This window comes from Eurytemora carolleeae, unplaced genomic scaffold, assembly GCF_000591075.1.
Source record: "Eurytemora carolleeae unplaced genomic scaffold, Eaff_2.0 scaffold1595, whole genome shotgun sequence".
NCBI lineage: Eukaryota > Metazoa > Arthropoda > Copepoda > Calanoida > Temoridae > Eurytemora > Eurytemora carolleeae.
Genome location: NW_019397491.1, coordinates 35,511 through 62,220, shown reverse-complemented (window position 1 = coordinate 62,220; position 26,710 = coordinate 35,511). Strand labels below are relative to the sequence as shown.

General features: G+C 32.9%; 4 protein-coding genes across 8 annotated transcripts in view; all 4 read right to left on the bottom strand.

The window, feature by feature from the left end:
* On the bottom strand, positions 1-14,406 carry LOC111714570 (peptidyl-prolyl cis-trans isomerase FKBP8). Of its 3 annotated transcripts, none has more exons than XM_023489707.1 (13): positions 14,224-14,406; positions 13,010-13,098; positions 11,628-11,731; positions 11,141-11,238; positions 10,327-10,466; positions 9,366-9,443; positions 8,350-8,401; positions 3,969-4,052; positions 3,422-3,472; positions 2,629-2,716; positions 1,677-1,726; positions 947-1,015; positions 1-634 (listed from the first exon to the last, which is right to left on the bottom strand). In XM_023489707.1, exons 1-13 carry the CDS (start codon positions 14,395-14,397, stop codon positions 491-493), a joined length of 1,221 nt encoding a protein of 406 aa, XP_023345475.1. In that variant the 5' UTR covers positions 14,398-14,406; the 3' UTR covers positions 1-490. The 3 variants fall into 3 exon arrangements, with proteins under 3 accessions (XP_023345475.1, XP_023345476.1, XP_023345477.1); XM_023489708.1 differs by lacking the exon at positions 3,969-4,052 and adding an exon at positions 6,723-6,806 and having other exon boundaries at positions 41-634; XM_023489709.1 differs by lacking the exon at positions 3,969-4,052 and having other exon boundaries at positions 41-634.
* LOC111714568 (heterogeneous nuclear ribonucleoprotein D0) lies at positions 14,358-21,753 on the bottom strand. Its single transcript, XM_023489704.1, has 12 exons — positions 21,672-21,753; positions 21,073-21,262; positions 20,709-20,782; positions 20,053-20,278; positions 19,803-19,853; positions 19,538-19,598; positions 19,133-19,245; positions 17,961-18,072; positions 17,204-17,408; positions 15,810-15,914; positions 15,095-15,213; positions 14,358-14,632 (listed from the first exon to the last, which is right to left on the bottom strand). Exons 1-12 carry the CDS (start codon positions 21,726-21,728, stop codon positions 14,476-14,478), a joined length of 1,470 nt encoding a protein of 489 aa, XP_023345472.1. The 5' UTR covers positions 21,729-21,753; the 3' UTR covers positions 14,358-14,475.
* Positions 21,745-24,625, bottom strand: LOC111714572 (nuclear cap-binding protein subunit 2). The gene is made up of 6 exons (XM_023489711.1): positions 24,449-24,625; positions 23,884-23,964; positions 23,536-23,612; positions 23,164-23,217; positions 22,938-23,010; positions 21,745-22,003 (listed from the first exon to the last, which is right to left on the bottom strand). Exons 2-6 carry the CDS (start codon positions 23,938-23,940, stop codon positions 21,908-21,910), a joined length of 357 nt encoding a protein of 118 aa, XP_023345479.1. The 5' UTR covers positions 23,941-23,964; positions 24,449-24,625; the 3' UTR covers positions 21,745-21,907.
* Positions 24,626-24,682: 57 nt separating this feature from the next.
* The window catches only part of LOC111714567 (major facilitator superfamily domain-containing protein 6), a 10,294-nt gene continuing 8,266 nt past the window's right edge, over positions 24,683-26,710 (bottom strand). The window contains exons 18-20 of one of the 3 annotated variants that reach the window (XR_002768008.1): positions 25,827-26,006; positions 25,334-25,632; positions 24,683-25,061 (exon numbers count right to left, since the gene is read on the bottom strand). Coding sequence is in view for 1 of the 3 variants with exons in the window: in XM_023489703.1 (XP_023345471.1) it covers positions 25,957-26,006 (50 nt within the window). In the remaining 2 variants the exon portion in view is untranslated. Of the gene's footprint in view, positions 25,062-25,329; positions 26,007-26,710 lie in introns of those variants that run through there. The other 2 variants (XR_002768007.1, XM_023489703.1) reach the window with 2 other exon arrangements.

Genomic DNA, 26,710 nt, shown 5'->3' with positions numbered 1-26,710 from the left:
TCTAAAATTAACAATGATTGATATTTAGGACAGGACAACATGATCAAATTATTATTTATTTTTTCCCTTCAAATCACAGAAAATGCATATTGGATGGATTAGATTAATGTTTCGATTGACATTTAATTTAATTGTACAACCTAATTGTTACATGCATTATCAATTGTACAAGATTTGCGAAACATTTGTGCAAAACATAAATAAAACAGAGATCACTAAATATTACAATTTCAAATTTAAAAAATGCAAAATACTAAAATTGGCAACATAACTTCGAGCCTGAACGATCTACACTAGTTAGTAATAATATCTGACAAAATATCAGTTAAAAATAGTAAAACAGACATGACACTTAACATCTTGTTAATTTGGTAACAGTGAACATTAATTAAAATAACTGAATTGAAAGCTCAGTATTTAAGGGTTTATCAAAAGAATGGTAAAAATGTCTTAAAATCATTTAACGATTTAAACAATGCAAACAGTCGGACTAAAACAACTTTGATATCTCGCGCACAAGAATAGCGATTGTAAGCGCGACAATGGCGCCAAGGGTAGCTCGGATAATCTGCTCGTTTTTCGTTATCAGGGGTTGAGGTGGTGGAGGAGGTGGGTCTTCAGGTAGTCCCAACATCTAGATAGATAGATATAAATATAAAAAATCTATTACTTATATCTGAAAAAAGGTTAATGTGACGAGATCGGATTTAATGAAAAGCAGAACTAAGCATGGCCACTTAAATACTTTAGACCAGTGTATTTAGGGGGTTTTCAGGTCCAAACGGGTGTTGGGAATGAAAAATGGAAAAATTCCTTAATGCGTCCCGAGTGAACGCCCCTGTGAGTGCTTTTTTTGCTTACCACGTTTACAATTTTATGTACAATGTCTTCCTATGTACATGAACCGGTCAGTAATAAGATATTTTTTTCGAGTTTTACTTTTTACCTTCCTCGCCATTCGTTGCTCCTTCAACGTTGTTTCCTTCAGCTTCTTAGTTAATTCCTTTACCTCAACCTGTTGGATATAAAACAGTGTAACTAAGAACTTCGGAGAAATGGAAAGACTTGATAAAATGTCGTCTTAGGAATCTTTCAATTGGTTTTATACTGTAAGACATAAATCACAGTAATTGTAAAAATAAAATTAAATATGCGAGAACAGTAGGTTAAGAAAACGACATTTAATAAATTCGTAAGGTGTCCCTGAAGTTGTGGATTAGACTGTAGGTATTTCTTGAAAAATCATGCCCCCACTTGGACCCCCCCCCCCTCATGGTTTGAGTAATTTTTTTCTCTCACTTTATTGAGGAAAATAAAGTATTTGTAGGAAAATAATTATGATATACAAGATTTTCCTTATATACTACTGGATTTCAACGCGAGGATGTAAAAATGTATTTTTTTCTGACATGATATCAACAGTCAACACTGACGGACATGTTGTCTTTATCTATCTAGTAAGGCCAGACTATTATATAATTAAATTAAATAGTAGCAATATAATAAATGAACAAAAACAGTATAATAAATTAAATAAAAACAAGAAGTTAAGAAAAAGGCTGAAATGGAATTGGAGGAGGAGGAGTAGATTTGAAAGAAGTGTTTGCAGTAATCAACAATTAATTTAGTTAAGAATATTATCAATTTTAACACTTAGAGAGCTGTCTAGAATATACCTGGGCTAATCTATTGTGGGGATAGATCCGAAGAACTTTCTCCATCATTGCTGAAATAAAATAAAGATTAACCAAATTTCAATGTTTTTTACGCTATTTGATAGGCAGTGTCTTTACTTTCTGACGTACGCATTAAAAAATAAATAAAATTAGAAAGTTGATACTACAATGTTAAAACTATTATTTTTAATAATAAGTAAAAACTGATAGGTCTTAGGGGTTTTTAGAAGAGCCCTAATAGTGCACAACTTTTAAATAGGTTTTTATGTTAAATCATGTTGTAAAAAATGATAGCTTCAAAATCAAATAGAATCAGGCTGTTGAGGATGTGCTACTATTTAGTATCCATCCTCCAAACTTAAATAATTTACTCAAACTTAAATAATTTACTATCTCAAGAATGAAGTGAGGTCTTAAAGCTTGTACTTAAGGTTTCCAAAATTTTCGTTCGCATTTCGTGAACTTTTTCGCTTTCGCGAAAAATCAAGCAAAAAATGCAAAAAGAAACGAAATTTCGCAAAAAATCTTGTTAAAAAAAAATTCCGCGAAAACCAAAAGTGTAACAGTTAATTGCGCAAAAAAACTGTGGAATTCTCAGCTTTGAGTTCTCAGCATTAGAAGTTTTATTTTATCATTATTAATAATTTCTAATCCGTATTTTTTCGCGAAATTTTCGCATTTGATTTTGGCGAAATTTTCATTTTTCTCCGCAAAATTTTCGCTTTTCTTATTTCGTGAAAGTTTTGTGTTTTTCCGCGAAACAGATTAAAGCGAAATTTAGGCGAACGAAATGCGAAAAAATTGTATAATTCGTAAGAAATTTCGAACGTTTTGTTCCTAGATTCGAAAAAAATATCCGAAAGTTCGAAATGCTCTAGGTTACTTCGATATTACGAAAAAAATGTTCGAATTTCTTGTAACAGTGTAACACTGTGACAAGTACTAAAACCACCTAAAGATTCCTTAACATTTCCCAGAGCTTTGTGGATCTTTCCTTTCCTAAAGATGGCTTTTTCATTCCTAACTTCAATACGAAGAACCTAAAATATTTCAATCAAAATAAATAGATAAAAATCAAATACAAACATAAACTTAAAGAGATGTTAAAAATATAAGAATACTAAATATATGTAAAACCAGTGCATAAGATCAAATTCATTTTAGTGCAGATCCTGATACATATCCGTCCGGATCCAGGCCCTGTAGAGTTACCGCCTTTTTCAACAAATGAAAATTTTGTCAGCAATTTTTATTCTTTTTATACTTCTTTTTATACTAAACCATTCAAAATTTGGAAATTTCTATTTATCTCTTATGTGTAGAGATTTGATCTTTAAAAAGATTTTTTTTTTCCTTTCTAGCAGGCTTTGGTGGATATTTTATTTCGTGGATCTTGTATCAGAGCTGGGAACTTTTGAATGGCGGATATCGGGATTAAGGCTTGATACACTCTTTTTCATAATCTCGAGATTAAATAATGCTTGTTCTTCTCTTGTTATTAATCTCCAGATTAATTGAACGATCGGGATTAAGGATATCCATTCTAAAGTTTTCAGCTCAGGAAGCCTAAATATGCTGAGATATGTGCTGTAGTGAAAAATCCTTGAAAAATGTACATTTTTAAAGCAAGTTTGAGATGGCTATTGGAAGAGTAGGGTGTTAAAATACTGACAAACAGTTTAAGTGATTTACCATCAATAAAATAATAATTTGATAAATATATTTGAATAAAAACACTAACTAACCTGATTTACAGTGACTAATGCTGAATCCCAAGCCTTCAATTTCATTTGTGCCTGAAATTTATAAAAAAAAAAAGTCAGTTATGATTTATTACAAATAATTCTTCTCTAGCAATAAACAAACCTTTAAAGGGAGTGTTTTCTAAAAAATTATAGAAAAATTAGGATAAATCATCACTAAATTATGGATCTTGTTAACAATTTTCAGAGGTTGATAATACAATTCCCCTTTGGAATTTTCGAAGGTCTGTAGAGTGTTTCAAACGAATTCTCCTTGTAGATAGATTCATAATTCATGTTTTGAACTCTTTCTTAAACTTTCCATATCTAAAGTTATTACAGCTTAGACCAAAAGTGTGCCTTATTCTTCTACCATTATTAAATAAAAGGGTGAACATCTTACAAACAAATTGAGTTATTTAAAAGCATAACAGGCAGGTTATCAACGTTTCCACAAGAGAGGTGGTTCAACTACTTCTTTCTATTCATTAGATCTAGGTTATTCAGATATATGGATTAACCAAAATTAAGTGTTTGACGTGGAGAATACCTCAGACAGCTTGAGCAAAACTTCAATTCTTGGTTCTGCCATTTCTGTAAAATCAGAAGGCCAGATATCCTTGTCTACTGGGACCTGAAATATTTCTACAACCTTACCTTCAATAATCATCTCAGACTAAGTTTTAACAAAAAATGTACTGTTTCTGTTTTCTAACCTAAATGTTTTAATAGAAATTGTACTGTTATTGTTCTAAATGTTTTGATAGAAAAGGTGCTGTTTCTGTTTTTATTGTCTAAATGTTTTGAAAGAAGTTGTGCTGTTTCTGTTTAATGTTCCAAATGTTTGGATAAAAAACAGTTCTGTCTCTGTTTTCTGTTCTTAATGTTTTGATAGAAATTGTGCTTTTTCTGTTTTATATCCTGAAATGATAACCAGTAACAGTTGCAAAAAAATTGTAATATACAGATAAAGCAGGCGGCGATACCAGAAAAAGAATAAATATGAGTAAGAAGAAAGTGTGAAGATTTAGGAATAAAGAAAATGACCTTAGATTTAATTCAAATCTTTCTTATAGATGAGTCCAGTATGTCCAACATTTCGAGTCTTGCTGTTTAAGCTATCAGATTTTAGAAAACTCTGTTTTGTAAGTTAGTAAAAATGGTTTATAATCAATATTTGGACAGTCAAGTTTCGGCGTCAACTGTTTTTATGATTCATATTCTTTGTAAACTGGTTGTTATTATTATTCAGAAGGATAATGCAGAATTTTAAAATACTGCATCTGCATATTTTTGGAAGTTAATTCAATATTAAACCTTTCAATAATTAAAAACTTATTTATTTTTTTAAGTATCTCTAATTGTTGCCAATTGTAACTTTCTTTAAAAAAAGCCAAATTTGATCTGTTATTCTAATTTCTAAGACTTTGCATTGTGTTAATAACAGATATTTGATACCTTAATAATCTGTTATTCTTATTTCCAAGACTTTGCATTGTGTTAGTAACAGAAAATTGATACCTTAATAATCTGTTATTCTTATTTTTAAAACTTCGCGTTCTGTTACTAACAGAAATTTGATGCTTTAATAATCTATTTTTCTTATTTCTAAGAATTTGTATTGTGTTCATAACAGAAATTTGACACCTTAAAAATCTGTTATTCTTATTTCTTAGACTTTGCATTGTGTTAGTAACAGAAACTATTTCTTTCAGAAAGCGATAATAGATCTTTTATGTCTTAATTTTATATTATTAATCATTGACATTGTTGTTTTAGAAAGTTAAGAAAGTTTAAACAGTTTAATATGTGCTTCAAATTTAAAAAGAAATATTTCAAAAATTTTATTTGTTGACCCGAGGATTTCTATATTTTCATTTTTCTTGATGAATATCTAATATTCAACCATTGGTTTTCTGCTTGGGTAATGAATAATTAATTACCCACAGTTTTTTTGTGTAATAATATCTTTCTGTCTAATTCTAACCTGTGTGATTAGAAGAATGACTTATTGGTTCCAATATGTTGTTTTATAACTGTAACTGTACTTGGAGAAACTGGTAAGTAATGTTGCAAGGTAGCTTGGAAAATCAGGATTCCCGTAGCAAGCATAACAATCGGGAAAATTCACAGAAGTTCTGGCAGTTGTTGATAAGATTTAGTTGATATTGATCTTTTTTTAGCAACATTCAGAAAATGAGGTGGCTGAGGTTAAACCCAGTATTGATCTCGAGATATCCTTGAACATAATTTAGATAATCCAGTAGCAGTAGTTCAGTGATCTTGATCTTCTTTGGGCAAATGTCAAACATCCATCAGGTTTAAAACAGGCTTTGTAGATCTTGATCTTTGTTTCACATTTAGAAAATCAAGTATATCTAGTGCAGGCTAGTTAATCTTGATCTTATTTTAATAAGATCAAGCAGTTGTTGTTGATCTTTGTAGGTCATGATTAAGAATTTCCAAAAGCTTTAGTATGTGTCGGACAAGTTAATGTTAATGTCCATTTTCTAAGAAAATTCAATCACTGTAGTGCAGTTATAATTGATCTTGATCTTCTATGGGCAAGATATGGAAAATCCAGTGGCTGAAAGGCAGACATAGTTGATCTAGGATCCACTATGGAGACTTATAAAATCTAGTAGCTTTAGTCCAATAAGAGTTAGTCTTGATCTTGCTTTGGGAAGATTTAGAAAATCCAGTAGCTATAGATAAAGTATGGTTGATCTTGATCTTTCTTAATAAAGATAAGAAAATGTGCGTGGGTGTAGTGCAGGCAGAGTTGATCTCAATCTTCTTTGGGTGATATTTAGCAAATCCAGCAGTTTCATCATCTTCCCTATATAAGATTCTAAAATCCAGTAGTTTAAGATGACCTTGATATTTTTTTTTAACATGATGATGTGGAAAATCCATTAGCTGTAGATGATCTTGATCTTCTTTGAATAATAATAAGCAGGAAACTACCTAAGGGGAATACAAAAAAAGTGTAACAAAACATTATACTGGGTCTCATGATATTTCCAACATACGGCCTGACCCATGTCGTATATACCAGTATACGATCCTAACAGGTTCTATACCCAGAGGCTCAGATCTCATTATCTCAAGGGGGTGCAGATGGGTCAGGTTTCTCGTTTTTTCTAAGGCCACTTAGATGAAAAATGATGCTCTTTAACTAAAACAAATAAATAAATCACCAGTTCCTTTTTCAGGAAAGTGCAGGATTTTTTGATGCATGAAACTAGTTTGAAGCACTATATTTTGGTCCAAGCTGTGGCCCTCCAACTTAAAACATGCTTACCTGGCACATATTATTTAAAGTTTTAACTCTGTCCTCTATAATTCTCTGAGATGCTGGAGGAAGTAGAAACCGGTCAAAGTTTAACTGAAAATAAAGAATATCTATCTCTAACAGTCTCTTTCTCCTTAAATATTTACTTCTCCAGATTTTTCAAGATTTAACTGAAAATGTATAGCTACTATCTCTAATAGTCTCTTTCTCCTTCAATATTTACCTCTCCAGATTTTCAAGATTAACTGAACATGTATAGCTACTATCTCTAATAGTCTCTTTCTCAATAATCATTTTTTTTCTTCAAATATTTCATGTTATTAATAAAATATTTATTATTTATCTCTATAAGTCTGATTATCTAGTTTTTCTAATATTTCAAGGTTAGGTAAAATACTTAAGTTTCAATCTCTGTTAGTCTCTTTTTTCAGTTATCATCTATTTCTTCTTATCTTTTAGGTTACACCAAAATAAATGTAATACTTCTATCTTGAAAGTTTCTTTCATCATGGTTATCTATTTTTTTTAATATTTCAAGTTTTAATTATTTCTCCAGATTTTTCAGGATTTGCCTGAACATACATAGTTTCTATCTCTGTTCGTCCCTTTCTCAATTATTATTTTATTCCATCTGATATTTAAAGGATTAACTGAAAATATATAGTTTATTTCTATATTAACCTCTTTCACCATGATCTTCCATTTCTCATCTAATTATTAATTTTATTCTTCTGATATTTATGGGTTTTACTATATTTTACTCCTGTTAGTTTTTTTAAGCGATAATTTATTTTTTCTTTGTTATTTTAATTTTTAACTAAGTAAATAGTTTATCCCAAATAGATTCTATGCAATAAATGGCAACGTTGATTTTGTACACTCTCAGTATAGCTGTATTCTGACGTCACATTGTAGTACAGCATCAAGTGTCAATTCAGTTTTTGTGTCCGACAAAATTATTAATAATTGTGATAATTTTAGAATAAAGTGCTTAACTTCCAGAAAAATAAGTGTGGAATTTTATGTGTTCTTTATTGTCTGTTTTAACACTTTTTTATTTAATCTTGTAAATAATGTCAACTAATGTGAGAAAATTTCGTTTTCCTCGTTAAATTTGACACTTGTGACGTCGTGTATGTATATTTGGTCCATTTTTCTGTTGATAGGGGAAAATATATTTGAGTCGAGAGAGAGAGGGGGGGGGGGGCTTGGTTTGTGATTTACCTAATGATAGGGGAAAATATATTTGAGTCGAGAGAGAGAGAGAGGGGGGGGGGGCTTGGTTTGTGATTTACCTAATGATAGGGGAAAATATATTTGAGTCGAGAGAGAGAGGGGGGGGGGGGCTTGGTTTGTGATTTACCTAATGATAAGGGAAAATATATTTGAGTCGAGAGAGAGAGAGAGGGGGGGGGGGCTTGGTTTGTGATTTACCTAATGATAAGGGAAAATATATTTGAGACAAATTAGTTGGTTTGAAGTTTAAGATAAATTGAGAAAATACGTAATGAATTAAGTATTAAAAATCTTACTTGATAAATTGATTATTATTTTTCTAGGTGGTTCCATAATTTTAAAATAAAATGAATCACAAGCACTGTTTTTAATATAATTAATAATTAATTTAGATTCTCACCTCTAACTCTTGATCATCGAGGTTTTCATCATAAAGAAACTCAGCAGCTTTTCTGATTTAATAAATTACAATACAATAAAATGTTTTGAGAAAAAATAAATAACTTAAAATAATTTTTAACGAGATTCAATAATTACACCAGCTACTAACCCAAATCTTACAATATTTTGACCTTTGATATTTTAAATAATGAGAATACAGATTGAGTAAAAAACCAGAGAAACACGATGTTTTGGACAAAATTTTCAAACAAATTTTTTTTTAATTAAAATAAATTATTTAAAAATTTGTTATGAAAATGTTTTTTCTATTGTTAGAACTGTTATGACTTCAAAAATGCCACTATTTGGCTTACATTTTTTGTTATATCTTATTCAATTTTTGATTTTTTAAAATGAAATTTTGGAAAACTATAGAAATTGGTTTAGTAGATTTTTGTTTATATTCCAAAAACATTTTTTTATCACATTTTAATTTAATTACATCTTAACTCAGAACAAAAAAAAATTATAAAATTTTTTTCAAAAAAATCGATTATCCCTGTTTTTCACTCACACAGAATCAAATCAAATAGGCAAAGTTTAAACCATCAAAGGTTATCACTGTTAACTTGAAAAGATTCAAATGTTTAGAGATCGGAACTGTCTTTTGGAGCGTCGTTAATCCTAACCGCTTGATCTCAATATCCAATGTTGACACTTTTAAATTTGAGGATAAATGCTTGATCTGTCAATCTGCAGATTATGACCCCCAAGGGATATCGAAATGGAATTACATTAATTACCAGATCTGTTTAAGATGGAGATCAATTCACAACACAAAAAAAAACTTTTAAAACAAAGATAGTTACTATGCTTTACTTAAGTTCTTATAAACTGAAGCAACTGCTTAACAGTGTCAAAATGGCAACAAAAAAGTAATTTAATGAGGCAAAATCAAATTCAAGGCGTTGCGAAACTTGAAAGTAGACCCAGTCTTGAAAATTGATGCAAATTTTCGTAGCAATTTCTTAATACCTGTAACACTGAATAGCTTGACTATAATCCCCTCTATTAAACCAGTAGTTTCCTCGTAACCTCTTCTCATTTCCAATTCTATAAATTATTATTATTATTATTATTAAACCAGTAGTTTCCTCGTACCCTCTTTTCATTTCCAATTCTATAAATTCTGTAAATCCTGAGTTTGAGCGCAAATTCAACGTTCAAAACTCCTACTTTGGGGGTGGATACGTTTTCGGAATTGGTTTTTTTAATTAGATGGTTAGAAATATATTTCTCAAAAGAAATTAGTCAATAAATCAATGCTAAAATCGATTATTTTGTTTTCATTATTATATTGGATTTCTTATTTTCTTCGAATTTATTCGCAGATTTCTTCAAATTCTTCAAAAAACGTCTTTTCAATAATAATTCTAGAAATTCTGCAGAAAATCTTTGTGAATAATGAGAAACCAGAATAATGAGAAAATAGAAACTAGTAATTGAACAAGATTAATGATAAGATTAATTTTTATTTCCTCAACATGTTCCTATACATGACGTCTGTAGTCTATATTAGAACTTTTTCTACATTTTATGTCGTCGTTACTTATTAATTTTAAAAAACTAATTCTGAAAACGTATCTAACCCCAAAGAGAAAAAACAAGGGAAAATAATGAATTTTAGATGGAAAATTAAGAATATCTCATTCATTTATAGGTTTCAGTCTTAAGGGCACCGTTGTGAATCATAAATGTCACTAAATGGAGGCCGCACTAATCAGACTTAACACAGGTCTATCTGGGTCAGAATTAACACAGGTCTATCTGAGTCAGCATTAACACAGGTCTATCTTGGTCAGCATTAACACTGGTCTATCTGGGTCAGAATTTACAGTTCTATCTGGGTCAGAATTAACACAGGTCTATCTGGGTCAGAATTTACACAAGTCTATCTTAGTGAGCATTAACACTGGTCTATCTGGAGATTACTTACACTGGTCTGTCTGGATCAGGAAGGTCCCGGATGGGTCCAAGGTCCCTGGCACTGATGAGCTCCACCTCTAGATAAAGTTTGTGGTTTCCAGGAACCCTATCTCCGTCCCCTTGTTCTCCATAACAGAACGCACTCTCACTCTAGATATATCACACTTGTATAATTTCTACTTTCTGTAATTTATAGAGAACCTTTCGACAAATAACTTGTCTTCTGCTCCGGTCCCCCTTAAAATATTACTTTGCCCCAACCTATGTTATAAATCTGTAAATTAAGCCACACATTTTCGGCGCTTTTAAGACAATGAAGGGACAGAGAAATTATCTTTATTTAATAAACCCCTAGTTTCAAAGATGTAAAACTGTCTCATAACTTTGTATTAGTGTGTTTGTCACAGAATTTAATGAATTTGCTTAACTAACTACCGCCGGTTCAAATCCTTCATCACCGATTCAAAGTTAAAGAATCGTGAGGATTTGAATCTATGATTCAGGATTTGAATCTATGATTCAGGATTTGAATCTATGATTCAGGATTTGAATCTATGATTTAGGATTTGAATCTATGATTCAGGATTTGAATCTATGATTCAGGATTTGAATCTATAATTCAGGATTTTAATCTATGATTCAGGATTTGAATCTATGATTCAGGATTTGAATCTTTGATTCAGGATTTGAATTGGCAGGCGGCAGTAGGTAATTTAACTAATGAGAGATTTTTATCAAGATTCAGCATAAAAATTAAAAAGACAATTTTTTTTTATTCCGTAAATTTTTAACAAGGTTCGGGTCTATTTTTAAAACTAATTAACCTCAATCCTGCACGTTTCTCCAACTCTCATCAATGGAAGAATAAGATCGAGAGCTTGGACAAGTTCAAACTCTCCAACATTCATCTCTAACTCCTCATCTAATAATTACTTAATTATAATAATAATAATAAATTCATTTATTGATGTACATATTTTCCATAAGAGCCCCGTTGAAACCTAAATTTATAACATAAAAATCATAATAATTTATATCATTTTAATTAAAGGGGAGGGGGCGGCAAGGTAGGGGGAGGGGAGTTGCAGTTATTTATAAGAGTGAGAGTTTCAGAGAAGAAAAAAAGTTGAGCCTGCCAAATATTCATTGTGAACCAAAACATTCACATTAGTCAAATACCACCAAACCAAGCGTTATCAAGTTAAAAATATCAAACCCCGTTCTATCTGATAAAAAAAACTAAAATTAAAGCTAAGTAAGCTCACACAACTAAACTTGATATGTTCAATGAAACCAAATAATAATAATTACCTTTAATACAATCTCCGTCCTCGTACAAGAATTCCTTTAGATGAATCCGAACCCGTATAGATTTATCAGGTTTATCTCCTGTTCCTTCTATTAGAATCTTCTTCCTAAATCACAAGTAGTAATAAAATAGAGTTATAAAGAATAGAGTATAGGTAGTTATAAAGAATAGAGTATACGTGTACTTGAGTACAAGCGGTATCAGGTAGATGTAGATGTTTATAAACATTTCTCACATTAGAGGCCCTATATGTCCCATATGAAGTTAATACATGTAGTACTCTGTAAAAGAAAGCAAGCGAATCATATGTATTTTCTTAGTCTTCTACTGACTCAGTGACATCAACGCCGGAATACTAATTAAAATGTACACATAACAGTGTGACCGGACGCGAAGGGGAGAGAGTTCCAGATAGCCCAGGCAGGAAAAGGGGATAAGGGGTGGGGTGGTGGGTGTTGACGAGTCTATCTTTCTCTTTTAGTGGTAATAACTAGCTGAAGTTCCCAAAGTTGCCCGTGTAAATTCAAAAAAAATAATTTTGAAAAAAAATAAAAATTTTGAAAAACTATTTAAAAATAATGTTTGGTTTTTGAAAAAATTTATTTAAACCAGAAATTCAAGGCACTTCGCGCCCTTCTTTCTAGCCTTAGAGGGCGCTTCGCGCCCATCTTCTAAATTAATTGTGAACATGTTCTCTTTGTGTACATCGTAAAACAAAACAAAAATAATTCGCGGATTTTCACAAAAAATTTCGTGGATTTTCAAAATTTTCAAAAATTTAATGATAATCGAATTTTGATAGAGACAAATATTTGAAATTTTGATCATTCATAAACCTTCCCTGTGGTCACGTGATGTCACACAAAAAATTTGGGCCCGATCGATTCAGCCGTTTTGACGTTTATTGGATACAAACAAACAGACAGACAAACAGAAAGACAAGCCAAATTTATATATAGATTTTATTAAGCCTATGCTACCCCCAGGGCACCCATGGGTTCCCTTTAAAAATATTTATATATAAGATAATAATCGTAATTAAGGAGTATATTTTATCACTTTTGGTCAGACATATGTATTAAGGGTACTGTTGTAAATCGGGTTTGCTTCTCTTCAAATAGAATGGCACTTGAAATTCCATCTACAGTCGCTTTAAGGACTACCCATACCTGTTTAAATATGAATATCTGTGGCGTTTTAAAAATTATAAATAAAAAGGTATAATTATACAAGATGACGAAAATAAGCAACAACAAAAAAACAAGTGAACAGCTGCAGGATTAGAAAAATAATTTTCGTATAGTCGTCTCTGAAGTCTCAACTTAAGTGGGTCACCCTGTACCTCCCTCTATTCAGATTTCTCACAAATATATCTATAAAATACCTTAATCTCCCGGAGCCTAGGATATCCTCCCACTCTCCGACAATACCAGAGGTTTCATGTATCTCCTCCTTAGCTTCGTTGGGAGTATCCTGGGAACATTATGTGAGAAAAGTCATTTCTATAAATTGAGTTTTAATATTAGCCGAACACAATGGAAGATAAACAAACAAGAAGAATATGGAGACCAAGAAATATAAAATTGTCAAAGTATTTCATTATTTATAGAATATACAGTGAAACTCTTAATAACGAATACATCGAAAGAATTCATCAAATGTCGTAATTTACACTTTCTGATAATGGAATGTTGCAGATATTTAGTTTTTTTAATTAATTGATTATATGGAACTCTTTAAAACTATTTCTGCATATTCATGGCTATTAATCTATTTTCGCAAATACTGAGATTTATGTAAAATAGTATAAAACCCATTGAAAAATTGACAAGACGACATTTGACAAATTCTTTCTATGTATGGCTTATTTAGGGTTCAACTGTAGTAAAAATAATATTAAAAAAAAAAAATTAATAAAAATATACATTTAACACGGAATAACTAATAAAAATAAACAGAAATTCGGCCTCATGAGTAAAATGTTTGATAACTTTTAATAAAATCCCTCTATAATACTTGAATACTTACAACAAAACAATCTTATTATTTATATTAATTTCCACACTAATTACTTTGAAATTTCTCGACTTATAAGAAATAGTAATTTTAATCTTAATTTTAATTTTATCTTATTCAAAGGGTAGAGAAGATGTAAAAAATAATCTAAAATAGCCCTTAACTTTTTTTTTAAGCCATAGATCTTTAATCAACATTTTTGAAGAGCCCATAATAAATGAATAGAAGAACATGTGGCACAACTTATTATCTGTTAAACAAATTTTTTGGTTTTTACTCTTCGGCCTTTTGGCCTTATTTTAAAACCTCCGTAGGACCCTAACAATTAAAGTTAGGGCTCTAATTATTTATTAATGGGCTGGCCTTGACAAATTAAGCAATGAACATTGAATATGTATTGTACTCTAAACCTTTACTTTAAAGTCTTAATCTCCTAGGGGGGGGGGGGGGGGCGGCACCATTTACCCATTGTACACATAAAGTATAGGGTTAACAACGCGCAATAATTTTTTACAAACTCAGAAACAGTAGAATTTTGCGAAAATCCTTCACAAAACCCCTTAATTCTCATTCCAATCCAACCTTAGCCTCTGATACACCAGTTTTCTTAGGAGACTCCGTTAGCTCCGGCATCTCGGAGTAGTCGTCGTCGTCCAGGATATCCTCCGGGAACTCCGTCTCTCCCTCCATCATGTCGATATTCGACACTCCGGACATTTTTTCTGCAAAATAGGATTTCAAACATAATAAATTCATAACTTCGACTCGTCAGAGAATTGGAGGATTACAAAAAATGCAAGTCCTCGAAAATACAAAAATCCTCGAAGAATATTATCAGCTGGTTTTAGGCTCTTCTTCTTTCTTGGTGGTAATGGAGGCAGTTGCGCTGACAAGGTTCATCTTGTGCATGTTGGACTTGACAATGTTCGCCATAATGTACTGCGCCTGCTTTAGACCATCCTGTCTTCCTGTAATTGTTATAAAAACATCCCTGAAAAAGTTCAAGATTAATGAAACATTTTATACCCTCCCTCCCACAGTGGTATATTTTAGGGGGTCAGGGTGGGGGGACTAGTTTAATTCATAATATTCTTAAAATGCTTATGCCTTGTGGTTCATGATGAGATAGGACAAAACATAAAATAGATGTAAATCTTTTCATTTACAAACATTGTATTAAGTGGCTTGCATTGGATTTAAAATGATTTAAAATACTTTTTGGTCATTCAATTTTCAAAATTCAGAAGTTTCATATCATATCACCTTAAAATACTTTCTAAATGAATGGATTTCAAAAAGTTAAAATCTTGTATTTAATCCTTTATATAGAAGACAAGACTACTAAATCAAAAGATATAGATTAAAACAAAAGCAAGAGTAATTTATTATGATACTTCGCTCAATTAAGTAGTTTTCTAAAAAATTGAATTTTTAACAATTTAACAAAGCTTACTTGGATCCCATATCTGGTTTCTTGATCATTAACCTAGTTTTTGTATCCTCAGCAATAGATTCAATAACCTTCCCCGCCATACCAACCACGTACTCAAGCATTCCACGAGGAATTTTCACCTAAAATATTCAGCAAATGGATAGATTCGTTTCTTTTAGCTCTGGGTTCCTAGATTTGGTTAGGGTATGCTAACCAAACCTATTGAGGGCCGACTCGGTGCCAGTTCGGTGCCGAGCCTTAGGAGCCTAAACTATTGCTCTGAGAGCAAACTTTATAAAAGCAAAGTTGTAGCCCTAGGTCATACCTGTGTGCATGAAAAATTTCAATCCTGTAGGTTTATAAACATAAAGCCATAGTTAAAACATTTTCATTTTGAAGGTCATTTTAGATCATTAGATGTCGTTAAGAGGTCATTAGAGGGTAAAACGCTAGATTCGTTGCTGCTAGTTTATTTCTTGGGATCCTAGCTTTTGTTACAATACGTAAAGCCAAAGTTGAAACATTTTCTATTTGTTGAGGTCATTAGAGGTCATTAAAATTCAATACAATTATATTTTAGGAAATGAACACTAATTAGGCGAGCAGCCAAAAAATTGAAAGATTTTAACCAAAATTGAAGACAGGGACTCCCTCCCACCCTTATCAAACAGGACATCTCCTCCATACCCTTTATTTTAATATTTGGTATTTAAAATACCCATAGAATCTAGCTAACCTGACTGGAGAGTATCTCAGGACCTCCTTTTACAAAAATCTCGTAATTAAATGATTCTCCCCAAGCTCCTTGATCCGGGATAGCGTACTGCAACTTCCGTTGTACCTACAATACATGTACTGTACAGTGTACATCGTTACGTACACATAGATTCCCTCAACAATTTTGAGTCACTGTTTAATTATTCTTTTAAAATGTCGGCGTAACTTCAAGTGGTTTATGCCCAATTTACAACGATAACCTTAATAGGGAAGATATCGTAGTTTTTCTAACTTAAAAGTATAACATTGAAAAAAATTCTTCATTCTCTAACAGAGCAAAGCCTTATAATGTAAAGTTAGTTATTCCGGAGGTGTACGCATTTTTTGTACTTTAGTGTACTGTCTCTTGGGTGTGAAATAAACAAAAGAGTAGAGGCGTCACAGCCTGACATGGGATCAATCTTTCACATAAAAATCGATGAAATATTCTGTTCATAAGAAATTATTACATAAATAATTAAAATTATCAAAATGTAATGATTTTATCTCTAGCAACATCCGTTAGTAATTAATTCTTTAAAAAAACTAAGTTATTCAAATGTAAATCTTTTAGCTTGCTTGTAGTACTGGGATCAATCATATGCTACACTAAGGAAAATCATAGGAGAACTTCTGCATTTTTTAAAATCCTCTAAAAATAAGACATTACTGAGCAGAAGTATATTCTCCCGTGTACCCACCTCCTCGGATACAAAAAGAAAAATTAAGGCAGTAAAAGTTATTTTCTCTGGACGGAATTTGTAAACAAGAATAGATGCATCACTCACAGCATCAGTGTTCGTTTAGTATCCGAGTTGGTTAAAAGAATTAAATTTTGATAATTCACATAATAGTTTCAAGAATATTTCATTGATTTTTTATGTCAGACTTCGACATCCGTCTTGTGTTTAAATTACCACCCCGAGACAGTACACTGCAGTACAAAAGATGCGTACACCTCTGAAATAACTTTCTTTGCATTATAACCTTGCATTGATGGATCTATTCTTGTTTACAAACACAGCTCAGAGAGAACTGGTTTCAATATGTTCGCAGAGAATATACAACAGCAATTAACGTTCCTTGTTTTTTTACCTTGTCAATGAGTATAAATCCACAAGTCACTATTATAGAAAACACACAATTAAAATAAATCAATTTTTCAGTTCATAAATGAAGATATCTCCTTATCAGGCAAAAGTTTAAAAGGTTTCAAAATTGCAAACATTGATATATATATAATTCATACTATAGGACAAAGCTTTTAAGGGTACTGTTGTGAATCGGGCATTGTCATCTTTGCATAAAGGGTCACTTGAAATTACACTTACAGTCCCTTTAAATGACTCCTTAAATCCCAAGTGAAAAATTTACCTTTTCTTCCCATGTTTCCGTAGTAGTAGCGCTAGCCTCTGGACATTCATACAGGGTGTCGTTAATCAAGGGTAAAGCGAGTTCAACCTTCACCCTGTGTCCGTGAATATAATGCTCCCGCTGCGTCACAACCATATCAACTGCGTCATAATCGTCGAAGTCGACGAATCCATATTTACGCTTTGGACCATCCTTGTCGGGTATTCTAAAAACAAGAATATCTCTTTCAGGGTATTTAATATTTAGAATTCAGATGTTTTTTTTTCCTGAGGGGGGGGGGTAGGGATGAACAACCACCGCTGGCAAGTTTATCCCTCTTTAGACACATTTTATCCATCCAATTTCTCCCCATTTTACTGATAAAATCAATTAAATATGTTGCAATCAAATTCAAAAAGACTCCAATTCCCCCTTAGGTCCCCCCCCCCCCATCCTATTTACACTTACTGTAAATACCTGAATTCACTAATACGATTAACTAATCCGGAATTTGGGGGAAACCCCCCCCCCCCCTCACTTCTCTATCCCTAGCTGTTTACCTCAGTGCTTTAGTAACGAATCCGAACTCTGAGAAGTAAGCCCCTGATTCCCCCTAGCTACTCCTAACTGTACCTGAGAGCTCTAGTAACGAATCCAACCTCTGAGAAGTAAGCCCCCCTTCCCCCTTGCTACCCCTATCTGTATCTGAGTGCTCTAATAACGAATCCGAACTCTGAGAAGTAAGCCCCTGATTCCCCCTAGCTACTCCTAACTGTACCTGAGAGCTCTAGTAACGAATCCAAACTCTGAGAAGTAAGCATGTAACTCCGGGTCATCAATACCGTCCTCTAATCCACCAACATACACTGTCTTCGTCTGATGAGAGAACTCTAAAATAAGAATCTTAATATTATCAAACGTAAAGTTTTAAAACATATTAAAAATTTAAACATTTTGTGGACATCCAAGGACATTTCTTCCCCCTTATCCCAAACATTGATAATTTTAAAATCTATTGTAGCATTGTGCACTGTGCAGGTTAGAACTTAAAAAAAAGAATAAGCTTGTTTACATTCTACTCTGATGTATGAGGACAGCTCTAGACCTAGTTTTAATGTAAACAAACAACATTTAGTAAACAACAGGGGGGCTGGATCTTAACTACCTCTCCGTGTGTACACTTGGGATAGTTTACTGATAAAGGATCTTAAGAGATTGTGGCCTATTCATACAGTACAAAAATCAAATATGCAGTACGCTTTCGGAGGACAAGTGTATGGGCAGGTATTGAATCTTGAATTTTACTCATTTTTCTCAGAACAGTTTATAAACGATGAAATATTGCTCTGTAAAAGACTGTGAATCATCTTCCTGTGAAAATGGAATCCTGCACACGATAAAGGAGTAGTGGATTTTAATAATTACATGAAAAACGAATACGAGTACTGTAATATACAGATTGACCTTTGGAAGTGAAGTACATGGCCTGTACAATAAGTAAAGGATTAGCGTACATCATCAATCTATATACTTTAACCTCGTTGGTAAACAATCATTCATCAGGTCAGTCCCTCCTGCCCTGCTCAGGAATACCAAGCCTAACAATCTTTGTTATTGTTCCTGATCTATCCTAACACGTCACAGTAAGATGTGAACAAATCCTATCCCACTCTCCTTAGTTCTATTCTTTAATTTTTATGATTTTATTAGTGTTATTATCATCACTCAATCATTCAATGTATTAGAGGCTCCGTAGAAGTATTTAACTGCTTATTTACCTATTCTAGGTCTGGTCATATCTATCCGTATCCGCTTATTTACCCATTCTAGGTCTGGTCATATCTATCCGTATCCGCTTATTTACATATTATAGGTCTGGTCATTTCTATCCGTATCCGCTTATTTACCTATTCTAGGTCTGGTCATATCTATCCGTATCCGCTTATTTACCTATTCTAGGTCTGGTCATATCTATCCGTATCCGCTTTCCCTTGATATAATGTTTTGTTATATTCATGATTTTTCGTACAACGCCGTAATCTGCAAAATCTACGAATCCAAACCTGAACAGAAAATTCATAAAAATTAAAAGGGAAATTGTATGCATCAATGTATCACTTGAAAAAAAGTTAAATGTCTTGTTATTTTAAATAAATATCGTCAAAACAAGCTCTCAAGTTGGGTAAATAATTAAAAGTGAATTACATTGAGTTTCTCAAAATTAGTTCAGAGTCCGAACTAATTTCAACCAAACTATTTCAAACCAGCTTGACCGATTTTATTTTAAACTCTCTTCAAATTAACTCTCTTGTGAGCTCGTAGGTCCAGATTATTGGATCTAATCCCTGTATTTACCTCTTTTTTTCTCCAGTATCTTTATCCGTTAATCTGCAGGCTCTTACAACCCGACCAAATCCTAGTCAATAAGAATAATCAATTCAATATGGTGATGTGAAAACTAAAAGGGCAAATTCATGCAAAAGAGAATTTTACAGAAGAAAAACAGGTTATAATTTCTTTTAACTCCTTTCCATTCTTTTAGAAGTAGAGAATGTCTCAGAAATCATGTTTAATCCGCTTCGTTTTCACACCAATTCGCATATGCATGCAAGGTCCTTACCTGCAAAATACTGTTCCAAATCATCCTCAGAAATATTATCCCGCAAAGCACCTGAACATAAAAATAAATTGTTTCCGTTCTTTGATAAATAAAACGCCATAAATATCGGTCTAAAAAAAGAATAGAAAGAACATATCAATTAACTCTGGAATTTTTAACCATTATATTTTCATTTAAACGAGTGGTGTTTAACGAACAAACAAAAAAAACTCATTTAGACAACATGATTTTTTATTAATAAAATACTCACCAATAAAAATACTGCGTTTCCCTTCACAAGCCTTGTCTAGTGTTGTATCGAATTCTGTATTGGTTTGCTTGTATCGAGGTTTGTCAGGGGTTGCACGTTTAGGTTGCACCTTGGCTCCACAGATCTCAAAGGGAGCCTTGTCCAGGGCAGCCTCCGTCATGAACGAGGACGCAAAGGTGACGAAACCGAAGCCTCGAGAGGTTCCAGTAGCCGCATCTCTCATAACCTGGGGATAAAATATAATTTGAAGAAAGAGAAGACATATCTTTGTAAAAAAAAGGTGGTCAGCTATTTTTTTTAACGGCCAATTTCAGACACCAACAAATCTCTAGTGAAGTAATATAAGGGTCGCAATTATCGTTGAAGCACATACAGGGTTACCCGCAAAAGCTGCACTGCTTTTAGCTGCACACTTGTTTAAATTTTTGCGAGACCAATTTAAACATGTTATAGACAGAATTAAACCTTTAGATCGTCATATGTAAACAGTTTCAGGTCGTTATTAAAGTCTCGTCCTTTGTGGGTAAACCTGTATAAGGTATATACCCCTAGATATTTTGATTCAAAATTCAAGACTATTGTTTTTTCCCCCCGTTTTTCCATCATGCTGAAAAGATGCTTCAGTTGAAGTAAAAATAAAAATAAAAATGCTTCACCTTACAATCAATGATTGTACCGAATTGTGAAAATACTTTCTTTAAATCCTTCTCCGTCGTATCTTCAGATATACCTAGAATTGGGTGAGTAAATCAATCAATAAATCAACCAATCAATCAAGCAAGCAAGTAATCAAACAATCAATCAATCACTTGATAAACTGAGTTAATTTGCTAATTTTCTTTGACAGATTTTTTCTTGAATAAAAAGTTGAAATATTGTGCTATAAACTTAAATTGTTAAAAAAGCAGATCTTGAGAGAGAAATCGAATTTAAGAGTTTTTTGACAATCGTTCCGAAAATCTCAAAACAATTTCTAATAAACACTTAAGTGCCCATCCCTATGTACAAGTGGAAATCTACCTCCCAGGAACAGTTTTCTTTCCTCCCTCATATATGTGTTGAGAAGCTTCTCATCCTTCTTCATTTTCTTGGACTCCTCCGTCTCCTTACTCTTCTCCAACCTGCGCTTAGTCCTCTTGGTGTCCCTCTGGTTCATCTCGTACATTAACTCCTCGTCGTCCCAACTCCAGTTCGTTGCCTGCTTCTTCACCTGCAATTAATTGAAATTAAAAGCGCGTATTACTTTATATCACTAGAATTAAGACTACTTTTCTGTATAGGCTTTAATTCATAACACGCTTTTTTAAAATTACAAGTTCTGTAAACACTAAAAGAATTTGTTAATTGACAGCTTCTATATGTTTCCATTTTTATGTGCAGCCTAGCAGCCTAGTAGCCTTGCAGCCTAGCAGCCTAGTAGCCTTGCAGCCTAGCAGTCGAGCAGCCTAGTAGCCTAGCAGCCTAGCAGCCGAGCAGCCTAGTAGCCTAGCAGCCTAGCAGCCGAGCAGCTTGGTAGAAATCACAATTAAAATAGAAGTCGTCTTCGTAATATTGAAATGCACGACGACAACTGTATTATAATTATAATTTCATTTATTATGAAAAAATAAAAAAATAACCTTCGCCTTCCCCAGCTTCGCCATGATTTCGTCCGCCCTGGATTGCCCCGACGACATTTTCTCCGCTGAAATATCTGAAAATATAAACAAAACAATCAAGTATTTTTACAAAGGTATGATTGCAGAGGACAAAAATGAGACAAAAAAGAAAAAAAGTTGAGAATCTGCGGTTTAGAAATATGCCAAGGTTTCCTTCTTGAAAGAGAACCCCATACGGTATCGTCGGATGGATGTGGTTACGTCAAAAAGTCAGGTTGTTCTAACTTCTGCTGGACGATTTTACCATAGCCGCCTCGTCCGCTGTCAAAATCTGTTCTATACTCGTCTCGGACCTAAATTAATACAAAATCGTTTTGTCAGTATAAAAAATTGCACACGGTACAGACTTTAATGACAAGAATACAAGGATAATGGGCACATTTTAACAAAACGTTTGATATTGCATCGTTTTTAGAACTGGATCGTAATTTTCCATATCAATTCTATCAGGGTCAAGATTTGGCAGAGATAAGCAAAAAAAGCACATTTGCTCTTCTTCTTCTTCTATACGAAATTATGAACCTGAAAGAAAATATAGGCGACAAAATAACTAAAAACGAACCAACTGAAATATACAATAAACCGTACACATTACACAATCAACAAGATAATATTTCCCTCATATAAATATTCCCTTACCTGACCCCCAGATTTCCCCCATATAAATATTCCCTACCTGACCCCCGGATTTCCCCCGAATAAATATTACCTACATGACCCCCAGATTACCCCCATTTAAATATTCCCTACCTGACCCCCAGATTTCCCTCATATAAATATTCCCTACCTGACCCCCAGCTTTCCCCCATATAAATATTCCCTACCTGACCCTCAGATTTCCCTCATATGAATATTTCTACCTGACCCCCAGATTTCCCCCATATATATATTCCCTACCTGACCCTCGGATTTCCCCAATACATACATTCTCAACCTGACCTCCGGATTTCCCCCATATATATATTCCCTACCTGACCCCCGGATTTCCCCAATATATATATTCCCTACCTGACCCCCGGATTTCCCCAATATATATATTCCCTACCTGACCCCCGGATTTCCCCAATACATACATTCTCAACCTGACCTCCGGATTTCCCCCATATATATCCCTACCTGACCCCCGGATTTCCCCAATATATATATTCCCTACCTGACCCCCGGATTTCCCCAATATATATATTCCCTACCTGACCCCCGGATTTTCCCAATAAATATATTCCCTACCTGACCCCCGGATTTCCCCCTGCCATATTGTCTACCCTCAATGAATCCTGCATCCCAGTCTGTTCGAATAATTCTGATCAAAGAACCAGATCAAATTATATGAAAATTATTGATGAAAATGGCATAACATTTGAAGCAAATAAGGCAAAAAATGAAACTTTATGTACAATAAACTCAATCTGAAATAAAAAATAATACACATTGAATAAATTAAATGGTTCTTTTCCTGTCGTCTAATCTGGTTCCGTTTACATATCTCATAGAATTCTCAGCATCCTCTCTAAACAACAACAAAAATAAGAACTCTTAAAACCCCAGAACTCAATTTATACTTCGTTTTACACTTTATTCTCATTTCTTCTAAAAAGATATTGGTTTAAAGAGTTTGGGAGTTAGTTAACCACTGTATTTTAACCATTTCTAATTGTAAAACTAACTTTGAAAACTTAAAAAAAATTGATTGTCAGGTTCAAATGAACTTCATTTCAAATAGAAAATCTGGGACGCACTTTTCTAAAAACTATATTCTACTTGATCCTTACAAAGATTTTTAAATGCGATAACTTAATAGTATTCCAAGAAGGTCGATTTTACTAACCTAACGTAGTACTCAACAAAACAGAAACCACAGGGGGTTCTCTTGAATTTATCCAGGCCCATCACTATCTTCTTAACCTAGACCAAAGTAATGGCTTAGCAGATTCTTTGGGAACAATTTTCTTTTCTTTTTTAATACCCCCCCCCCCCCACTCTCGCATAAATGGTTTAAAAATGTGGTTTCAGGGGAAAATAAAATTCCCTCCCCACCTCCGAAAATATTTGTAAGATACAATCCCCAAAAGAATATTTAGGCTTTAAACAACCAGATCGACGCCCTTTCTACGTTGAAAATGACTTCTATTTATATCACTATTAAGTTAAAAAATAAATTTAAAACATGATTTACCTCTCCACATTTACTGAACAGTTCGTATAGTTGTTCTTCCGTTGTGTAGAAACTCATATTACCCACGTACAAAGTTGTACTCTAAATATTATACAATTGTACTAAATACAGAACACAAATTTAATCTAATTATAACAAAAAATTACATTTTCTCTTTACAACACATAATTTTGATATATTTTAAACAAAAATCAATTTAAAAAACGAATAACGTTGAACTTAAAATAGAACAAGGTTAAATTTAAAATAAAAGATAATTGTTCAAAATACAAAGGTTTGAAAAAATAAAAAATCGTACTCTACAGAGCATCATTTTTGTTGGTTAAAAATTTAGGTTTTTTTATAAAATCTAACAGAGACTATTTAAACAACTAATTAAATTGATACGACATTTATGTGATAAGTATACTTGAGCGTATAGTATACCTGAAGAAAGCAGTCTATGCGAACTGCCATTTCAAAAAAATTTTAATTTTACTTGCCTTGATTGAGCAGTATCTATGCCCATCACAATAATCAATCGACTGACTTAAATATAATTAAAGTTTACGGCTCATTAATATACCTTCTGTAATCGAGGCCCGGCTAGTTATGCAAGAATTATTTTCAATCAATTAATCAATTTGCTCGATTTAAATTTGCTCAATTATCAAGATATGATCAAAAAAGTTAAAAATATCAAAACCTCGTAACTGATATTTTTAATAACAAAAAAGTAGAAGTTATAAGTACTTCGTAAACATCAACGATATGATAATCCGGAGTATGGTCCCTGTAACTGCTCAACTCAACGCTCATCTTTCTGAAACAAATCACAAAAATACATCAATAGTTGGTTAAGATGTTTATAACACTGGAAGAGAGGCAGCCACACACAATTGGCTTACGAGCCACTATTGACGTCACAAATATATTTAGGACAGCGCAACGGAATATCCTCCATTAATGAGGGCGCTACTGCTAATCCACTATATGACATCAATCGCGGCTCGGAGATAATTTTCTTGTGGCTGCATTCCTCCATCATACACCAGTCAATGTTTTTATTTACAACGATATAAATCACAGCAATATTGTCAACATTTGGACGGTTACATGTTAGTACATTTAGTGTTACGATCCCCATTTTTAAATATGTGGTCCGTTTTAGTATACGATTTTTGGACCCCCCCCCACTCCTATCAATTTTGAACTTGACCAAGAAATCGTCAGCAAAATTATTATTATTTATTCTGTATTATTTTGGGGTTAGGTTAGGTTAAGACAATTTCCATGGGCCGAACGCTGCGGCTAGGACACACTAGAGGGGTCGAGCGCTGCGGCTAGGATAGGCTAAGGGGCCGGGCACTGTGGCCACATTAACAATTGTATCCATGTATTACATAAAAGATTCATGTACAAAATTGATGGGGGGGGGGGGCCGTCCAAATATCGCATAGTAGGTAATTACCTAAGTATAGAATAAGTCTCACTTCACGGCAAGAAAAAGTAATAATAGTAAAGATCAAAAATTGTTTTCTGAAAATTACAAATAAAATGTTATCACACGAATTCTATGATTCTTTGGTCGCGACATGTTGTTTTGAATAACCATGGTTTTAATGGTAATATGAATGCTATATTGTGAGGTCTATAATAAATTAACAAATGCTCGTGAATTCTGTTTCATTAACTCCGTCCGGCAAATATTGTTTTGTTTTGACAGAAATCAGCTGATGAAAACATGTTCTAGAAAATTCTTCATAGTTCCTAAGCGGATTAGCGAAAATAATTTATAAGACGACATTCAGAAAAGACTTTATCATACTTTTATAAAAAAAAAAACAATGAGGAATGCTAAAGCCTAGCGAAAATAATTTATAAGACGACATTCAGAACCGATTTTATCATACTCTTGTAAAAAAAAAAGAATACTAAAGCCTTAAAACTAGGGAATGTCGCACCTCTTCTCAAAACGAATGAAGTGATTACTGATTAATCGTCTAGCATTAAGTTGAGTGATGACTTACGTTTTCAACGATATACAACAAAAGCAAAATGTCACAAATATACATTAGGTGTTGAAACTGACAATTAAATTAGATTTTGCTCCGGTTCTTCCAGTAATATGTCTTTTCGTAATCCTGTTAAACGTCAACATAATTCATGAAAGCTGAAATCGTGTACACAAAGTCTAATAATAGACAAATGTTATAATTAATTTAGTTAAGAAATGGCAAAAGAATGGAGCTACTTGACCAACTCGATTCTCTGCAACTCAAAACTTGTTTCTTTCTTTGTCAAATCATTTAGTAACTCATTAACAGACTACACTTAAAGCAAAGGGCTTAAATTAACCTTGAGATCGTTATATTGTAATGAAATTAAATCAAATCAAACTTTGCAGGGATGGCTTAAGACATCCTTCGTGAAGGTTTGAGTTTCAAGTCTCCCCTAAACTCCAGGTTTTCAGCAGGGGCGGATACAGGATTTAAGTGAGGGGGGGGGGAGGGCAAGATTTTTTAGGAACAAAAAAATTAATAATTAGGAACAAAAAATCGTGCCGCAGGCGAAATTTTTTTGACTTAAGACTCAAAAAGAGTCAAAATTAATGACTAAAGACTAAAAAAACTCGATTTTTAACTTTAAGGAACACAATTAACGGATTAGAACAGGAATTTAGGAACAATTAAAAGATTGTTCAGGAATTAAGAACAAAAATAAATGATTAGGACAGGAATTTAGGAACAATTAAAAGATTGTTCAGGAATTAGGAACAAAATTAAAGGATTCGGACAGGGATTTAGGAACAATAAAAAGATTGTTCAGGAATTAGGAACAAAAATAT